We start from the raw sequence: 18,916 nt of genomic DNA, 5'->3' as shown, positions 1-18,916 counted from the left end.
ACATGGTGTCTAATCTATTTTAGAAACTGGATGGCTTCTACAGGGAGCCAGGCCTCTGATATAGACGAGATTTTTGGATTCTTCAGTGATGGCGAACCCCCCACCAAAAAGCCCAGGTAAACAAGAGAAAGAGAATCAGAGGAACATAAAAAAAATTACTACCATTAGTGGGAGGTAAAGAAAAATAATGAACTTTCGCTAATGAACATTGACTTGCATTGGAAAAATTATTTTCATCTTGGATTTCATTTTGTCAAGGTAATATATGTTTTAAAGTCTTTACTGAGCCGAGTGCCAGTGGCTCATGTCTGTAATCCTAGCTACTCAAGAGGCTGAGATGAGGATTGAGAATCAAAGCCAGCTGGGGTGGGAAAGTCCATGAGACTCTTATCTCCGGTTGACTACCAAAAAGTCAGAAGTAAAGTTGTGGCTCAAAGTAGTAGAGCACTACTAGCCTTGAGAGCAAAAGCTCAGAGACTTTGCCCAGGCTCTGAGTTCAGGCTCCACAACAACAAAACAAAAAGGCTTTGCTTCAGTCAGGCATCAGTGGCTCACACCTGTAATCCTATTCAGACTAATCTATCAGTGTAGTGTGTTGACGAAATCATAGCCTTAGTGATCTAATGATCTTAAAAGCCTCAACCCTGAGCATTGCTGCTTTGGGAACTAAGCCTTCCCAGCCTAGATCCAAACCACAGTAGTGCTTTGTATTAATTATATGACCTCATTTTCTCTGCTTAGTAAAGCTGAAAGATCATCTTATTGTCAGTAACCTGAAATTTCACAACGATGTGTCCTCATACAAATTTAGACACTGGAGCTCTTTGAAGCTAGCTACCAGTAATTTCACTTTGAAGAAACAGTCTTGTGTTAAATATTGGATACTTTCCGTTACAATTTTTTTCTTCTCTCTTTGTAGACTGTGTTTCAGATGTTGGACCTTCTGTATTACATCTTTAGTTTTCTTACACTTTGTTCAATTTTTTAAATCCCTTATTTTTAAATTCTTTTTCTCCTTTATTTTTAGCTTGTGTATTTTTCATTTCTGTGCGTTTTTTCCCCCCAATTTTTGTTTTTATATCTGTTTTGGATTTTTTAAGACAGAATCTCGCTATATAGCTCAGGTTGACCTCAAACTCTCTCTGTCCTCCTGCGTCAGCCTCCTGAGAACCACTCCTGGCTTTATATTTTTAATTTCTAAGAAGTCTTTTTGTGTGGATACAGTTTCTTAAAATATATGTAAAGATACTGGGGTTTTTCCCCCCTTGTCTTACTTCTTCCAAATTTCTCTCTACCTGCTGCTTTATTTTTGTGTAATTCTTGGGGTAAGGAACTTTTCTTTCTCAAATGTAAACAACTGATAGTTGTTTGCTAACATTTAAGAGAAAACACTAGATGGGTAATAGGTTTTCTTCCGGGTATCAAGAATGACCAGGCTTTACAGTTGAGGAATTCACTCTTGTTCTATTTTCCTCTGAAGAGGAACCCTCACATCTCCTGATTGGATTCAGATTTTCACAGACTTTTCTGCCCAGGGTAGCTCCAAACCTTGATCCTCAAATCTCAGCCTCCTGAGTATCTAGGATTACAAGCATGAGCCATCAGCACCTGGCTGCAATTCTTAATTAGGAAAAATGACAGTTCAAGCATCCATACCTATGCATAGCTAAAAACAAAAAGGCTGAGAATGTAGCTCAGTGGTAGAGTGCTTGGTTAGAATGTTTGAGGCCCTGGGTTTGATCTCCAGCATTAGGAGGAAAAAAGTAAATAGTACACTAGGTTATAAAATTATTATTTGGAAATAGAAAAGGCAATTTCTTGGGGGAAAAAAAAAAGCATGCTACCAGCAGAAATTAAAATGAAGGGACTCTTTTTAAACAAATGCTTTAGAAAGAATAGTGAGGAACAGAAGTACAAACTTTGCCCATGCTTCCTCATATCAGTGTTTCAGAGAGAGGTCTGTGTGTGGTGAGAAAGGGATGTTTTCGCTGTTGGATCCTATCCTTTGTTTATTTGGATATGTGAGGCCCCTCCTGGGTTTCCAGAATCTTCATGACCTTTTTTTTTTTCTCTTTTTCCTGTTTTGCCTGAAGATATCTAGAACATTGTTCATCAGTCTCATGCTCAATTTTATGTTAGTAATGCTTAACAAAATTTGGAGTTAAAATGTTTAATTTGCTTTTTCTCTTGTTGCACATTTCTCAACAATAGGAACTTAAATTTGCATGGAGATCTTTTATCTCTCTCTGGAATACAAAGCAAAGGTGGTCTTTTGAAATATTATACTGATTTGAAATATGATTTAGTTGATAGAACTAAGCTGAGCTATAATACATTTGGACCTTTTCCTAATATGCAAGGGTTTTCGTAGGTTGAGACAACTACGAAGAAAAAGTTGATTTTAAGATTTTTTTTTTCTTTTTAGGATTCCAGAAATAAGTTTATTACTTTGTTTTCCAGCACAATGGTACAGCTCTTTGGCCTTTGTTTTGCTTAAGCTCCGTTAGAGAAGTATCAGAAGCCAGTATTTTGTCATCCTCACACCTATGAAAGTTAACAGCGGGGAAACATGTTGCCTTTGACAGCTGACTACAGCGCTAATCACTCAGACTTTCCTCATTCGTACATCTATAGGAGATTCCAATCCTCATATGTTTTGCTTTTTCAGGAAGCTGCTTCCAAGCTTAAAAACTAAGAAGCCCCGAGAACTTGTGCTGGTGATTGGAACAGGCATCAGTGCTGCAGTTGCACCTCAGGTTCCAGCCCTGAAATCCTGGAAGGGGTTAATTCAGGCTTTACTGGATGCTGCCATTGATTTTGATCTTCTAGAAGATGAGGAGAGCAAAAAGTTTCAGAAGTGTCTCCATGAAGATAAGAACCTTGTCCATGTTGCCCATGACCTTATTCAGAAACTCTCTCCTGTGAGTAATGCCCTGTGTCCCATGCCCTTTCAGATTTCCTAAAATCGTGACTAGCATGCTGAATGTTCCTTTATAACTTACAGGTTTGTGTAATGTTTGGGTCTTCTGCAAACTATTAATGGACCTTTCTCAGGGTAATTAACTTGACCTTATTTCTGTGTGTGTGATCAGACTTTCACATACACAAAATTAGTACCCATTTCCACTGTATTTTTGATTTTTCTGTTCATTACTACAGAGTGTAATTCTTGGAATCTCAGAAAAATTAGAGATAATTTTTATGAAACAAAACCAGTTTTTTAATGTTCTTTCTAGAGGTAATACTCTAAAGGAATTTCATCTTGTTGTATCAAACTGAGGTGGACAAAGGACTTGAATGTCTTACTTTACCTTAAATTATTGAAAATTAGCCAGGCACTGGTGGCTTACACTTGTGATCCTAGCTACTTAGGAGGCTGACATCTGAGGATCTTTTTTTTTTTTTTTGCCAGTTGTGGGGGCTGAACTCTGGGCCTGGGCGCTGTCCCTCAGCTCTTCAGCTCAAGGCTAGTGCCCTACCACTTGAGCCACAGCACCACTTCTGGCTTTTTTCTGCTTATGTGGTGCTGAGGAATCGAACCCAGGGCCTCATGCATGCGAGGCAAGCACTCTAGAATCGAACCCAGGGCCTCATGCATGCGAGGCAAGCACTCTACCACTGAGCCAACCTCCCAGCCCATCTGAGGATCTTGATTCAAAGCCAGCTTAGGCAGATAAATCTCAGAGACTCTTATCTCCGCTTAACCATCAAAAAGCTAGAAGTGATCTGTGGCTCAAGTGGTAGAGTGCCAGACTTGAATGAAAAAGCTAAGGGACAGCCCCAAGTCTTACTACTGCAATAAAACAAAAACCAAAAACATAGTGGAAATCAAAATTCATTTGTGCTGGAAGAGGTAGTGGTAGTACACACTTGTATTCCCAGTACAGTTGGGAGGTAAGGAAGGAGGAAAATGAATGCTAATTTGTTAATATTAACTTGTTTTCCAATGAGCCTACTTGTGGTAAAATAACATTTTTATTAAAATAATAGTTTCTAAAACAAAATGAGTAAGAAGTAGGTGATGGTGGCTCACACCTGTCATTGTAGCTACTGAGGAGGTCCAGTCCTAGAGGCTCAAGGCTTGAGCCAGCCCAGGCAGAAAAGTCCAAGAGACTCCATCTCCAGTTAACCAACAAAATGTCAGACTGAAGGCATGGATCAAGGAATAGAGCTGTAGCTATGAGCAAGAAAGTGACTGAGAGCACGTGGCCCTGAGTTCAAACCCCAATTACTGTTGCACCAAAAAAAATGTATTTGGTGAAAGAAGTTAGAGTTTGGCTTAAAATTAAAATAACCATTCGTGAATTTTTCCTCAAGACAACCACCAAATGTGCAGCTGAAATGATTTATGTGCATTTTTTTGTTTGTTCACACCAAATATTAAAAGGTCTTATAGTCAGGCGTCAAAGTTAATGTAATTGATCATTTTTACTTCTTCATAAGACATTTAAAAAATCTTTTTATTGGCACTGAGGTTTAGACTCTAGGCCTCCTGCTCATTAGGCACTCTGTCATTTAATCACACTTCCAGTTATTAAGGGTAGTCTTGAGTTCACTGGCTTTTTCTGGACTGTCAAGTAGAGAAGGATATAATAATGATGGCCTGATTGTCTGAATCAGAAAGATCCTGCCATTTAAATATACTGGAACGCTGGGCAAATCACTTAACCTTCCTTCCAACATTTGTTTTGTACCTATAGACCTGGATGGGACTGGGGAACTACAACTGTACTAGAGCACTAATTACCTTGAAAGAATGATAGAGTCCAAAGTAAATGCAAAGTAAATCTTGGGGAAAGAGCTGGGAGGCTTTTGTTTGCTTGTCTCTTTTTCTCTTGTATGGGATTAGAAAGATGAGCTAGCTACAGGGTGAATGAACTGAAACTGAAGGCTTGGGACTCAGAGCCGTTGGAAGTGAATGGGCAAGGTCCTCAGAAGTTGTGTGGGAGTTGGGCACTTCCTTTTGACTTCTGACCCCTCTGTTCATGTTCTCATTCCTTTGTCCGACCTTACTGAAGCTAACTGGTGAGAAATTAGGTTCTAGGGTCACGTGCCCTAAGAAAAACACTTTCAAATCTGAGGAAATTAATGCTACTGAAAAAGCTTCATTCCTTCCTGTTTATGTTAATAGTAGAGATTGAATGATTTATGGAAATATTAATAAAAGATAAATAGCTAAAATAAATGCTTCAGTATTTTATATCCAAATTTGTATTTCTTTTTTTGTTTGTTTGTTTTTTTGGAGTCCGGTCATGGGGCCTGAACTCTGGGCCTGGGCGCTGTCCCTCAGCTCTTCAGCTCAAGGCTAGCGCTCTACCACTTGAGCCACAGCGCCACTTCTGGCTTTTTTCTTTTTGCTTATGTGGTGCTGAGGAATCGAACCCAGGGCCTCTGGCATGCAAGGCAAGGGCTCTACCACTGAGCCACCTTCCCAGCCCCCAAATTTGTATTTCTTTTCTTGGAAAAAAGAAAATGTATTCTACATGGCTATCTTAGTCTCCCCAGGCCTTTTTATCTGTGTGTTAAGTACTTAGACTGATGTTGAAACAGTGTGCGTATATGAGTCAGGCACCAAATAATTATTAAACACAGGTTCTTTCTAAGAAGAACAAGAAAATCATTGCATTGAATTTGAAACTTAATTTTGCTTTTGGGGATTTTTTTTTAGGGGGAGAGAGGGGAGACACTCAGTGCTTTGTGCTGCTAGGCAAGCACTCTACCGCTTGAGCCATATCTCCAACCCAATTTTGCTTTTTTTTGGGGGGGGGGGGGGGTCTGGTCGTAGGGCCTGAACTCTGGGCCTGGGCGCTGTCCCTCAGCTCTTCAGTTCAAGGCTAGAGTTCTACCTCTTGAGCCACAGCGCCACTTCTGGCTTTTTTTTTTCTTTTTGCTTATGTGATGCTGAGGAATTGAACCCAGGGCCTCAGGCATGCAAGGCAAGTGCTCTACCACTGAGCCATCTTCCCAGCCCCATAAGATTTTTTTTTTTTTGTCAGTCATGGGCCTTAAACTCTGGGCCTGGGCACTGTCCCTCAACTCTTTAGCTCAAAATGAGCACTACCACTTGAGCCATGGCACCACTTTTGGCTTTTTCTGTTTGTTGTACTGAGGAATCAAACCCAGGGCCTCGTGCGTGCAAGGCAAGCACTCTACCACTGAGCCACCTTCCCAGCCCTCCAATTTTGCTTTTTTAAAGTAAGTATTCTAAATAGATTAAGACACATTGATTTAAAAAAAAATTTAAATGCAAAGAGGTTAACTCTATTGAGGCATCTTGCTCCTACCCATGCATTTGTAGCATTTGTCAATCTCCTCTTCCCACACCTACCTGCCATAAATTATTATTTGTATGTATGTGTCAGTGTCTGTGTCTTAAATCCTCTTTACAAATGTAAACAGGAACACTGTATTTAATCTTCCCTTAACTGCTTCTATCTCCCAGTTCAAAAAGATAGCAATCTAGATAGAACTGTTTTATATATTTTATCTAATAGCTTTATCTAACAGCAGCAGGAGGGTAAGACAGGAAAATGCATCAATAGGCCATTTGCTGTTGTAAAAATCATAGAGTGTATACAAATTAAGATGACTACATCAACACAAGATGGATGATACAGTTGTATGGGATCACTGTAGTATATATGGTCTGTCATTGACCAAAACATACAGCACATGACTTCTTTTTTTGTGTGTGGGGGGGGGGAGGGTCCGGTCGTGGGGCCTGAACTCAGGGGCGCTGTCCCTTAGCTCTTCAGCTCAAGGCTAGCGCTCTACCACTTGAGCCACAGCGCCACTTCCAGCTTTTTTTTTTTTTTTTTTTTTTTTTTGTCGGTCGTGGGGCTTGAACTCTGGGCCTGGGCGCTGTCCCTCAGCTCTTCAGCTCAAGGCGAGCGCTCTACCACTTGAGCTACAGCGCCACTTCCGGTTTTCTGGTGGTTTATTGGAGATAGGAGTCTCACAGTCTCTCCTGCCCGGGCTGGCTTTGAACCACGATCCTCAGATCTCAGCCTCCTGAGTAGCTAGGATTACAGGCGTGAGCCACCAGCGCCCGGCCAGCTTTTTTCATTTTGCTTATGTGGTGCTGAGGAATGGAACCCAGGGCCTCCTGCATGCAAGGCAAGTGCTCTACCACTGAGCCACCTTCCCAGCCCAGCACATGACTTCTTTACATACATTCATAGTAAGCTAAGAAAGCAGTTATTTCACCTAAACTATATATTATAAAATAGTCGATTTCAGGCCATATATGGTGACTTATACCTGTCATCCTAGTTAATTATGAGGGCAAAATCAGGAGGATCACAATTCAAGCAAAAAAGTTTTTGAAACCCAGTCTCAATAAAAGCTAGGCATGGTGGTACATGTCTGTCATCTTAGCTATATGGAAAGTATAAATAGAAGGATGACAGTACGTGAAAGAGAGAAATACTTTATTTGATTAGTATATAGTATGCTGGTAGCATATTAGTGGCAGAACCAGCACAAGACTGGGTATAATCCACAGTACCACAAAAACTAACCAATAAACAATTGCAAAATGTAATTGTGTGTGCGTGCGTATGTTTATGTTTATACTGATACTGGGGCTTGAATTCGGGGCCTCACACTCTTGCTTAGCTTTTCACTTGAGGCTGGTTCTCTACCACTTGAGACACACACCTCCACTCCCAGCTTTCTGCTTATTATTTGGAGATGAGTCTCTCAGATCTGTCTACCCAGGCTAGCTTTAAACTGGAATCCTCAAGATCTCAGAGTCCTGAGTAGCTAGGGTTACAGATATGAGCCACTGGTGCCCAGCTAAAATGTAAGTTTTAATTGTAAAATTTTTATACTTTTAGGTGTACTAAGTATTTTTCTTAGAAAACTTGTGATCAAATTGCTGAATTAGACCAGGAAAAAACAACAGAGAGATGTTAGTTTTCCTTTATATTATTAAAATCATCTCTAAGTAGTTATATAAAAGGATTTCAATTCAACATGTCAGTTTATCAGTACAATGCATCTTAGTGGATGTTACCCTTCCTACATGTTTTTCCTAATTCCATAAGCAGACATAAAAAACACCCAGGATTAGAAAAGGAGATGCTAAGCCACAGTTCAGTCTGTCTGAGTGTCACTTACCTGAGGCCTTTTACCCTCCTTTAATTCTTAGAATAAAGTCTCATCTCTTAGCTGTGCTAGTTTTCTTCTATTAAAAATGTCTACCTAAGCCATGTGCTAGTAGACTCATGGATATAATCCTAGCTTCTCTAGAGGCTGAGATCTGGGGATAATGGTTCAAAGCCAGCAATGGCAGGAAAGGCTGTGAGATTCTTATCTCCCACTAATGACAAAAAAAAAAAAAGAAGAAGAAGTAGAGCTGTGGCTCAAGTGGTAGAATGTTATCCTTGAGCCCCAAAACTCAGGGGGACAGTGCCCAGGCCCTGAGTTAAAGCCCCAGGACCAGCACACAAAGTCTTCCTAGAGAGCTTATACTTATTTACCTAAGATGGAACAATATCAATCACTTAATCTATGTAGACATTTGCTCAACATGTATCATCCCATTTTCTTTATTCCTGTGAAAGTGATAGTTTATCCTTTAAGCACAATATATTCTTCAAATTTTTTATTACTGTATCTAAAATGGCCTGCCAAAACACTGTGGATTAACTTTTTTCTTTAAAATCCCTCCCCAGCGTACCAGTAATGTTCGTTCTACATTTTTCAAAGACTGTTTATATGAAGTATTTGATGACCTGGAGTCAAAGATGGAAGATTCTGGAAAACAGCTACTGCAGTCAGTTCTCCACTTGATGGAAAATGGGGCCCTAGTACTAACTACAAATTTTGATAATCTCTTGGAACTGTATGCAGCAGACCAGGGAAAACAGCTTGAGTCCCTTGACCTAACTGATGAGAAAAAGGTAAGAGCATAAAGCACTGTCTCCCCTTGAGCTAGTGGTTTGCATCTTCATCAGAAAAACTGCTTGTTATGTTGATATTCATGTAGCATAAGAAAAGAAGTGTCCTTTCCTTGATTTTGTGGGTGTAGGTTTTTTTTTAAGATAAAATCAATGTACAGTAAAGTGCACAGATCTTAAAAGTGTATATCTGTGAGTTTTGACAGCTTCCCCTACTTTCAAAGGGGGAATTAGGGATTAGGGGAAGTTGTTTGGAATATAAGATCTCTTTAGTACTTGAGAGTATCAAATGGTATAATGTTTTCTAGAACCTATTTTATGATGGTTAGAAAAGCAAGTTCTATACCATATGACAGTTTAAGGGTTGAGATTGGTCTTTACTGGAAATAGCAGCAGACTTCTCTTTTTTTGTCGGTCATAGGGCTTGAACTCTGGGCTTGGGCAAGTTCCCTGTGCTCTTCAGCTTAAGGCGAGTGCTCTACCACTTGAGCCACAGTGCCACTTCCAGTAGCAGACTTTTCTAAAGGTAGTCTGTGCCATACCTAAGCCATCTACCAAAATCCTGATGTTTTTATTTGTCAGCTGTTCAAGATGAATTCTTAATTTTTATTCTTGACTTTGTTTTCAACCTGCTTTTTCTGTCCATCTTGGTACACCAGCTAAATAGTCTGAGTAGATCAGTGATTCACCCACTGACATTCATTGCCATAGTCCTGCCTCTGCCAGAGTAGTACCTAAAATATCCATCTGTGGTTTTGCTGGCAAGGAAGCCAGGTTTTTTGTTTTTGTTTTTGTTTGGGGTCTGGTGGTGGGGCCTGAACTCTGGGCCTGGGCGCTGACCCTCAGCTCTTCAGCTCAAGGCTAGTGTTCTACCACTTGAGCCACAGCGCCACTTCCGGCTTTTTTTTTCTGCTTATGTGGTGCTGAGGAATTGAACCCAGGGCCTCAACATGCAAGGCAGGCGCTCTAACACTGAGCTACCTTTCCAGCCCAGAAGCCAAATGTTTTTGTTTTTGTTTGTTTGTTTTTTGTCAGTTGTGGGGCTTGAACTCTAGGCTTGGGCACTTTCCCAGAGCTCTTCAGCTCAAGGCTAGCGCTCTAACGCTTGAGCCACAGCGCCACTTCTAGCCTTTTCTGTTTATGTGGTGCTGAGGAATTAAACCCAGGGCCTCATGTGTGCGAGGCAATCACTCTACTGCTGAGCCACCTTCCCAGCCCCAGAAGCCAGGTATTTTTGTGGGTTTTTTTTCAGGGGGTGAGGAGGGGAGAAAGAGGGATTATATTAGTACTGGGGCTTAAGCTCAGGGCCTAGGCATTGTCCCTTAGCTTTCGTTGCTTAAGGCAAGCATTCTACTGCGTGAGCCACTGCTCTACTTCCTACTTTTTGGTCATTAATTAGAGATAAGAGTCTCATGGACTTTCCTGCTTGGTGCTGGCTTTGAACCATAATCCTCAGATCTCAGCTCTGGAGTAGCTAGGATTATAGGCATGAGCCATCAGTTCCTGGCTATGGAAGCCAGGTTTTAAAGGGGAGTTCAATTTAGAGAAATGGTGCCATGAAGACTTTTCAAGCTACTCCCTCATCCTCTCATAAATCTCAACTGAAGTATTGTCTCCCTGGAGAAACCCTCTGGCCATCCTCTTCAAGTTGGACTTCACTTTTTGGTCCATTCACGTATCTACTTCCTTCAAAGCACTTAGTACTAGCAGGTTTTACCTTGGATGTTCATCTGCTTGCAGACTTTTTTTGGTCGGTCATGGGGCTTGAACTCTGGGCCTGAGCTGAAGAGCCACAGTGTTACTTCTGGCCTTTTCTGAGTAGTGTATTGGAGATAAGAGTCTCTCAATGTCAGTCTGCTTTCTTTTCTGTCTCTGACAGTACTTAGGACATTGTGGATGCTCAGTAAATATTTCTTGAATTTTAATAAGTGATTGCACAAAATTCAAAACTTAGTAACCATTTCTGATAAGAATCAAATCAAATCTTCATGGCATCAGAAGCTAATATAGGCCTTTCTACAGCTAAGGAAATCCTTCTCATTTCCAGAATTTGCTTTGTGTTTGTGGCCCACATTAGGAACAATGTCCCAGTCATTTGCTAAAGCCATTGATTGGTTCTTAGACCATGGCTTAGTAGTACTCAAACTTTATTTTTTTTTTTTTGGGTCCAGTTGTGGGGCCTGAACTCTGGGCCTGGGCGCTGTCCCTCAGCTCTTCAGCTCAAGGCTAGTGCTCTACCACTTGAGCCACAGCACCACTTCCGGCTTTTGTCATTTTGCTTATGTGGTGCTGAGGAATCGAACCCAGGGTCTCAGGCATGCAAGGCAAGCGCTCTACCACTGAGCCATCTTCCCAGCCCTACTCAAACTTTAATATGGAAGTGTACATCACTCAATTTTTACTTCATAGTGAAACAGGCCCTTGGCAAGACGATGTGGCTTTCTCTGCTGACCAGCTGTCATTTAGAACTGCTCCATACTTTCTAATATGGTGATGTTACCTCCTTGTTTTGCCATCATCCCAGTATTGTCCTGCTGCCCACTGCTTGCCCTCTCCACATACTGTCATCACAAGATTCATCAAGGGACCAAACTTCCATACTGGTCTTTGAACAAATCTCCCACCATTTAATTTCAGTGATTTTTTTGTTTTTAGTTCAAGATGGTGAGCTTTGCTCATGATCTTTGTGTGTGTGTGTGTGTCTTTTTCTGTGCTAGCCCTGGGGCTTGAACTCAAGGCCTAGACACTGTCCCTGAGCTTCTTTGGCTCAAGGCTAGCACTCTACCACTTGAGCCACAGTGCTACTTCTGCCCATTTCTGAGTAGCTTATTGGAGATAAGAGTCTCATGGACTTTCCTGCCCAGGCTGGCTTTGAGCCACACTCCTCAGATCTTAACCTCTTGAGTAGATAGGATTTCAGGTGTGAGCCGCCAGCGCCTCGCTGGTCTCTACTTTTCTTGGCTGCTTTTTTATACTCAATGCCTTATTTCTCCAGAATGTCCTAAGCATAAATTTATACTGTCTCCCAAAGTGGAGCTGTAAAATCTAGGTGACTGTTGTAACACTGTCATCTAATGGTTGTTCCTCATTAGTAGCCTTTTAGGTTCCTGATGTGTATCTGATGTGATTTTTTTTTTCAGTCTCTTCTATTGCTGTACAAGAAAATCTTCTGAAACTTCAGAGCTTATTAAAATAACAAACATTTCTCTGGCTCTGACCCTTGAAGAAGTGAGTTAGTAAGCGGAGCTCAGCAGCCCAGCTGACCAATTTCTCAGCTGTTGTATGGCATATTCACATGGGTTAGATTGCCTGGTGGCTGGTCTGGGGCTGCTTGATAGAAACCAAGCTTCCCTGTCTAGATGCAGGTGGCAGGCTGCGCAGACAGCTTTCTAGCAGGCAAGCCTAGGCTTCTTCACATAATAGCCTGGTTCCAAAAGCAGCAAAGAGGAAAAAGAACTCACTGAACCAACACTCTTCAAGGTTCTCTTTGTGTCCTGTTTGCTAATGTCCTTTGGCTAGAGTAAGCCATGTGACTAGCCTGGAGTCACTGTGAAAAGTAAAATGGCACACAAGCCTGGAGCCATCACTGAAGCAGTCATCCAGAGCTGCTCATATTTACAATCACAGGGCCTCTGTTACTCTGATGACAAACTAATTTCTAGTTGTTACTTTCAAAGGATAAATTGTCCGAGTTGCTGCTATCACTCCTGTCAGTCATACCTGAAGGGAAACTTAAGCCACAACCGGTGTGGTATTCTTGTCCTTTGATTTGAACTGGAGAGTTGGCCTCAGCCTCTTGCCCATTGTGCTCTAAAGTAGATACTCACCCTGCCATCTTTTTTGAGTTGTGTGTGTGTGTGTGTGTTTGTGTTGTGCAGGTCTTGGAGTGGGCTCAGGAGAAGCGGAAGCTGAGTGTGTTACACATCCATGGTGTCTACACCAACCCTAGTGGCATTGTCCTCCATCCAGCCGGATATCAGAATGTGCTCAGGAACACTGAAGTTATGGTGAGTGGTGCTGAGCTGGCTGAGGTTGGGATTCTTTCCTGAAGGCATCTCTGAACGTATGAGAGGTCTTCAAGGAGAATATTATATTTTGTTATCCAGAAACTGGAAAGTCATGGTGATACACAGCTGGAATCAAAGGCAAGAGGATCACAAGGTCAAGACCAGCCTGAGCTATGTAGTGAATTTCAGGCCAGCCTGGGCTCTTAGCCTGTGGATATGCATTTCCACCCAAGGAAATGCAGAACTTTCCTGCAGGTGTCAGGCCACAGGGCTCCATTTATCCATGTTCATAGATGAAAAGTACATTGCTACCCTTCTTTTTTTTTTTTTTGGTGGGTCGTGGGGCTTGAACTCTGGGCACTATCCCTCAGCTCTTCAGCTCAAGGTGAGCACTCTACCACTTAAGCCATAGCACCACTTCTGGTTTCCTGAGTGGTTTATTGGAGATAAGAGTCCTCACAGACTTTCCTGCCTGTGCTGGCTTTGAACTGCAGTCCTCAGATCTCAGCTTTCTAAGTAGCTAGGATTAAAGGTGTAAGCCACCGACATCCATCCAAGTAACTCCCTGCCCAAAACAATTTAGGAAGCTTTTTCAAACCAGTACTACAGTATATATGCCAAAGAGATTTCATACAAGTAGCATTGACTTACATTGAGTAACTAGACCTATTTACACTTACCTGCTCAGTGAAAATAACTGAAAAATAAATTAGCTAGGGTGATTCAGTGGAGGTTTTCTGGACCGTAGAGGCTTTTTTACCTACAGCTGGCACTCTGCCACTTGAGCCACATCTCCATTTCTGGCTTTTTGCTGACTAATTGAAAATACGTGTTTTGCCAGATACTGGTGGCTCACACCTGTATCCTACTACTCAGGAGGCTTAGATCAGAAGGAAGTGGTTCAGGGGCTAGGAAGGTGGCTCAGTGGTAGAGCACTTGCCTTGTATGCTTGAGGCTCTGGGTTCGATTCCACAGCACCACCTAAGCAAAAAGAAAAAAGCTGGAAGTGGCGCTGTGGCTCAAGTGGTAAAGCACTAGCCTTGAGCTGAAGAGCTGAGGGACAGCGCTCAGGCCGAGTTCAGGCCCCACGACCAGACCCCCAAAAAAAAGGAAGTGGTTCGAAGCAAGCCTGTGAGACTCTTATCGCCAATAAACTACCAAAAATGTTGGAAGTGGAGCTATGGCTCAAGTAGTAGAGTGCTGACCTTGAGCAAAAGAAGCTCAGTAATATCACCCAGGCCCTGAGTTCAAACTCCAGGACTGGCATTAGGAAAAAAAAAAGTGTCTCTTGGATTTAGGTGTCTAGGATTGCTTTGAGCCTCAATTTTCAGATTATCAGCCTCCTCAGTAGCTAGGATTATGACGTGAGTCTCTGGCATCCAACTCATCCTCCTTAGTAGTTAGGATTACAGGCATGAGCCACCTGCGTCATGCTGTACTTGCTTAAATCTTGGTTAATTGGCTATCATATTCTACTAAATATAGCAATTATAGACAGTTTTGTTTCAGGAACAAAAATTTTGTCTTCTTCAATGTCATTAATACGTTGTTTCTTTTCCTTCAAGAGAGAGATTCAGAAACTTTATGAAAACAAGTCTTTTCTTTTCCTGGGTTGTGGCTGGACTGTGGATGACACCACTTTCCAGGCCCTCTTCCTGGAGGCTGTCAAGCATAAATCTGACTTAGAACATTTCATGCTGGTTCGGAGAGGAGATGTTGATGAGTTCAAGAAACTTCGAGAAAACATGCTGGATAAGGGGATTAAGGTCATCTCCTATGGAAATGACTACGCTGATCTTCCAGAATATTTCAAGCGGCTGACAAGTGAGATTTCCACAAGGGGTAGATCAGGTAAGATGTACTGAGGAGTCGGAGAACAGCAGCCCTCTGTCTTTTAGTGTAAAACCATTCCCGAATGAGGAGTGTAGCCAGGCATCAGTGGCTCGCACATGTAATCCTAGCTATGGAGGCGGCTGAGATATGAGGATCACAGTTCTAAGCCAGCCCAGCAGGAAAGTTTGTGAGACTCTTACCTCCAATTAAGCACCAAAAAAGCCAGAAGTGGAGCTATGGGTCAAGTGGTAGGATGCTAGCCTTGAAAAAAAGAAGCTCAGGGACAGCGCCCAGGGCCTGAATTCAAGACTGCTTAGGGATTATTTACCTCAAGCTTCTGACAGTGAAGGGCAAGAGTGATGTAAGTTTCATCACTAATGGTCACTGCACATTCCAAATAACCCTAAAATGCAGACGTTTTTCCTACCAGCCTGATTGGGGGAACACTTTAAAAAAAAAACAACTCACAGTTGCCAGGCACCAGTGGCCAACACGTGTAATCCTAGCTATTCAAGAGGCTGAGATTTGATTATTGCAGATCAATGCCAGCCTGGGCAGAAAAGTCTTGTGAGATTCTTATCTCCAGTTAATCGCCAAAAATCTAGAAGTGGAGCTGGCTCAAGTGCTAGAGCGCTAGTCTTTAGCACAAAAGCTCAGGGCTAGCGCCTAGGCCCTGAATTCAAGTCACAAGACCAACATACACAAAAAAAACTCACACTAAGCTGTGTGTGACATGCACCTAGAGACCCAGCATACTGAGGAAGCTGGGCTTGGAACATGGCTTGATGCAGGAGCTCCAGACCAGCCTGGGCAACACTGCAGGACTGAGGCTCAAAAAACAAACTTAAATGGAACAAAGCCCCAGCTGTAGGGAATGGATATTCTGACTCACCTGCCCAGTTCTAAAGAAATTCTGCTGCTGTTGAACACAGAATATCATTGAAAAACTTAATATTTTCATTGTCAGTCTGATCACATCTTAGGAGGCCTATTGAAAGTTATTTCACATCTAAAGCTTAGACAATAAATTCTCAGGTTTCTTTTTTGAATAAGATGGCTTTAAGTAGGATTCTCTTCTAGTAAAAATTCCCCAACTACATGGCTGTGCTTTGGAGGGACCGCACTCCTGACCGCCCTCACGTAACTGAACACTGCAGACTGTCTGCCCTTCCTGCACACACTTAAGAAACTTGTAGTGAGACGAATCTTTTGGGCAGTCTTTTATGAAAACCATTACTGAGCTTGCTCAGGTAAACTTCTGTTGTCCTTCAGGGTTCCAGACCCTTCTGGGGTTTGCCACACTTTACATATTCTGTCTTCATTAAACCAGACAGATACCTCCAAGCTCTGCATATTTTGATCTCGATTCTGACATTTTCTGCCCAGGAAAGATGCTACGATTTAAAACAACAAAATCCCTCTTGTCAACTGCTCTCTTGCATTTAATCTTAATACAAATATGAATGCTATAGAATGGAACAGATCTGATTATTAGCTCTATAAACTTCCTACCAAAGTGGCCTTGCTCAAAATCAGTAAGGCATCTGTACTTCTTCAGATAAGGATTTTCATTATGACCAAAGAGCTTGTTAGAAGGTTCAGTCACAGACCAGGAGTGTTGGCTCACTCCTGTAGTCCCACTTACTTAGGAGGCAGAGATGAATTTTAGTTCAAGGATAGCCCAGGCAAAACTAGTGAGACCTCACCTCAACCAGTAAGTCAAGTGTAGGTGGTAGACACCTATGATCCCAGTTATCTAGAATATGGTCTGAGACTGGCATAGGCAAAAAACTTACCAAAAACAGGAAGCAATAAGGTTAAGGGTAAAGCACTTACCTATCAAGCATGTGGTTCTGATCTCAAAACACAGTAACACCAAAAAGAAAGAATGGAGGGGGAAGAAAAAAAAAAATAAGGCAGCTGTGTTTGTAATCTTTCATCCTTGATGGTTTCAAATCTCTGGAGTTACATACTGAGAAAAGGTGTTTAAAGTTGGTTTATTTTTAATTTTTTTGGCAGTATTAGGATTTGAACTCAGGGCCTTATGCTTGTTGGGATTGTTTGTTTCATTTGAGCCACATCCCCCAAGCCCTTTCCTACTTAGGTTATTTTTTTGATAGGGTTTTGTTAGTGTTTTTTGTTTTGCCGGAGGACAGCTTTGGATTGAGATCTGCTTCTACCCACGGTTCCCCAAGTAGCTGGGATTACAGGCCAGTGCCCCAGACCTGGCCTGGATGATTTGAGGTTTCTTTTTATTTTTTTTCCAGGATTTTTAAAATTATCTTTAAGTGGTTCCCATTCTACAAAACAGTGTATGAGTACAAGGTGTCTGACAACATTGTCACCCATCGCTCCTAACCCATCCCTTCTCACTTTTTTTAAAAATTGGGATTAGGTGATTACATAAATTTCACATAGTTCACAGTATTGTGGAATAGTGATACTTGAAGTCACAAACACATTTTAACCTTCACAAGGAACATGGTCATTATCATGGTCTATATGGTTTGTGAATGTTACGAGCTTTGACAATACAAATTATCTTTTCCACCTTAGGTGATGTTTACATTTCTTTCTTTTTGCTTAGTGTAAGCTTTTCCCTCTTTTCCTCTCATTCCTCCCTTCCCATCGCTGTCTTTGGGTTGCTTAGTTCTTTTTCTTGTATGTCCAGTGCAGCTGATGGGCCGGGGTTTCTTTTCTAATGAAGTAGTAAATCATTGATTTTTCTACATTAGTGAAGGATTCATAACTTTTTTTTTTTTTTGAAGGGGAGCTCGAACTCAGTACATGGACGCTGTCCCTGGGCTCTTTTGCTCAGGGCTAGTGCTCTACCCCTTGAGCCACAACTCTACTGGCTTTTTAAGTGATTAACTAGAGATACGTGTCTCAGACGTTCCTGCAGGACTGGCTCCAAACGGTGATCCTCAGATCTCAGCTTTCTAAGTAGCTAGGATTAGTTTTTTTCCTACAGAGTTGTCTGTCCCAGTGTTAGCTGATAGAATTTTTTGCAATTGTACAAGTATCTCATAGTCTTTACTGCTCAGCACAGGAGCCACAGGCCACATATTCCTAATGAGCACTTGAAATGCAGCTAGTATAATTGAGGAGCAGAATAATTGAAAGCCAAATAGCTATAAATGGCAAGCGATACCATATCACAGCAATAACCTAATCCATTTTCTGGAGTTATATGCTACTTTTCACTCTTCTTGATTGAATTTGCTCACTTATTCCCATCCCTGACTAGAGGTTTTTTTTTTGCTTTGTTTTGTGTTTTTATTCTACACGGTAAAATCTATCCGGTGACAACAGACATATTAAAGTGTTTTATTTATATGCAATCTTGCTGGGCTAATGGCCTCATGACTATAGTCACAGCCACCAGAGAGGCTGAGACTGTAAAACCATTAAGGTCAAGCCCAACCTGGAACTTTAAGGTGCATCTCAGTAAAATAAAAACAAAGCCGGGCGCTGGTGGCTCACGCCTGTAATCCTAGCTACTCAGGAGGCTGAGATCTGAGGATCAAGGTTCAAAGCCAGCCCGGGCAGGAGAGACTGTGAGACTCCTATCTCCAATAAACCACCAGAAAACCGGAAGTGGCGCTGTAGCTCAAGTGGTAGAGCGCTCGCCTTGAACTGAAGAGCTGAGGGACAGCGCCCAGGCCCAGAGTTCAAGCCCCACGACCGACAAAAAAAAAAAAAAAAAATATATATATATATATATATATATATATATATATATAAAATAAAAACAAAAAAGTCAAGCATTCTGAGTACAATAAGACTTACTGATTCTGTAGTTTAATGTGACAATCTGAAGACTGTTTACTCTTCTACCTCATCTGTGTCATTCCTAAATGTCACTCTAGTCATACCCTGTGCTCTTGGCTCTGTTAGTTGTTTTTTTCTAGCCTAATATCTGATGCATTCTGTGTTTAGCAGGGATGGTGAGAGAAGGCCAGCTAAATGGTTCATCTGCAGCACACAGTGAAATCAGAGGTACGCATTTCCTCTTCTACTTTTACCAGTCTGTCGGCAGTTCTCCTGAACTCCATTAAGACTATGGGGCATGACCTAATTACCTCTCCTCCCTACTAAGCCCATGTTCCTGTCAAGTCTTTTCCAAAACTCCGAAGGGTAGGACTATAGATTTTCAGCATTAAATGCATAAAG

At 41.7% G+C, this 18,916-nt stretch overlaps 1 protein-coding gene across 4 annotated transcripts in view; it reads left to right on the top strand.

Moving 5' to 3' along the window:
* The window catches only part of Fam118b (family with sequence similarity 118 member B), a 37,616-nt gene that overhangs the window by 18,146 nt on the left and 554 nt on the right, over positions 1 to 18,916 (top strand). For 2 of the 4 annotated variants that reach the window (XM_042674845.1, XM_042674843.1), the window contains 6 exons: positions 24 to 116; positions 2,669 to 2,921; positions 8,679 to 8,906; positions 12,782 to 12,910; positions 14,476 to 14,761; positions 18,683 to 18,742. In XM_042674845.1, coding sequence (XP_042530779.1) covers positions 31 to 116; positions 2,669 to 2,921; positions 8,679 to 8,906; positions 12,782 to 12,910; positions 14,476 to 14,761; positions 18,683 to 18,742 — 1,042 coding nt within the window. In that variant the 5' untranslated portion in view covers positions 24 to 30. The remainder of the gene's footprint in view (positions 1 to 23; positions 117 to 2,668; positions 2,922 to 8,678; positions 8,907 to 12,781; positions 12,911 to 14,475; positions 14,762 to 18,682; positions 18,743 to 18,916) is intronic. The other 2 variants (XM_042674844.1, XM_042674846.1) reach the window with 2 other exon arrangements.

Source organism: Dipodomys spectabilis, unplaced genomic scaffold, assembly GCF_019054845.1.
Source record: "Dipodomys spectabilis isolate Male_0828 unplaced genomic scaffold, ASM1905484v1 ptg000023l, whole genome shotgun sequence".
Classification (NCBI taxonomy): domain Eukaryota; kingdom Metazoa; phylum Chordata; class Mammalia; order Rodentia; family Heteromyidae; genus Dipodomys; species Dipodomys spectabilis.
Note: the sequence above shows the minus strand (reverse complement) of the source record. Positions and strands in the feature narration are given on the sequence as shown.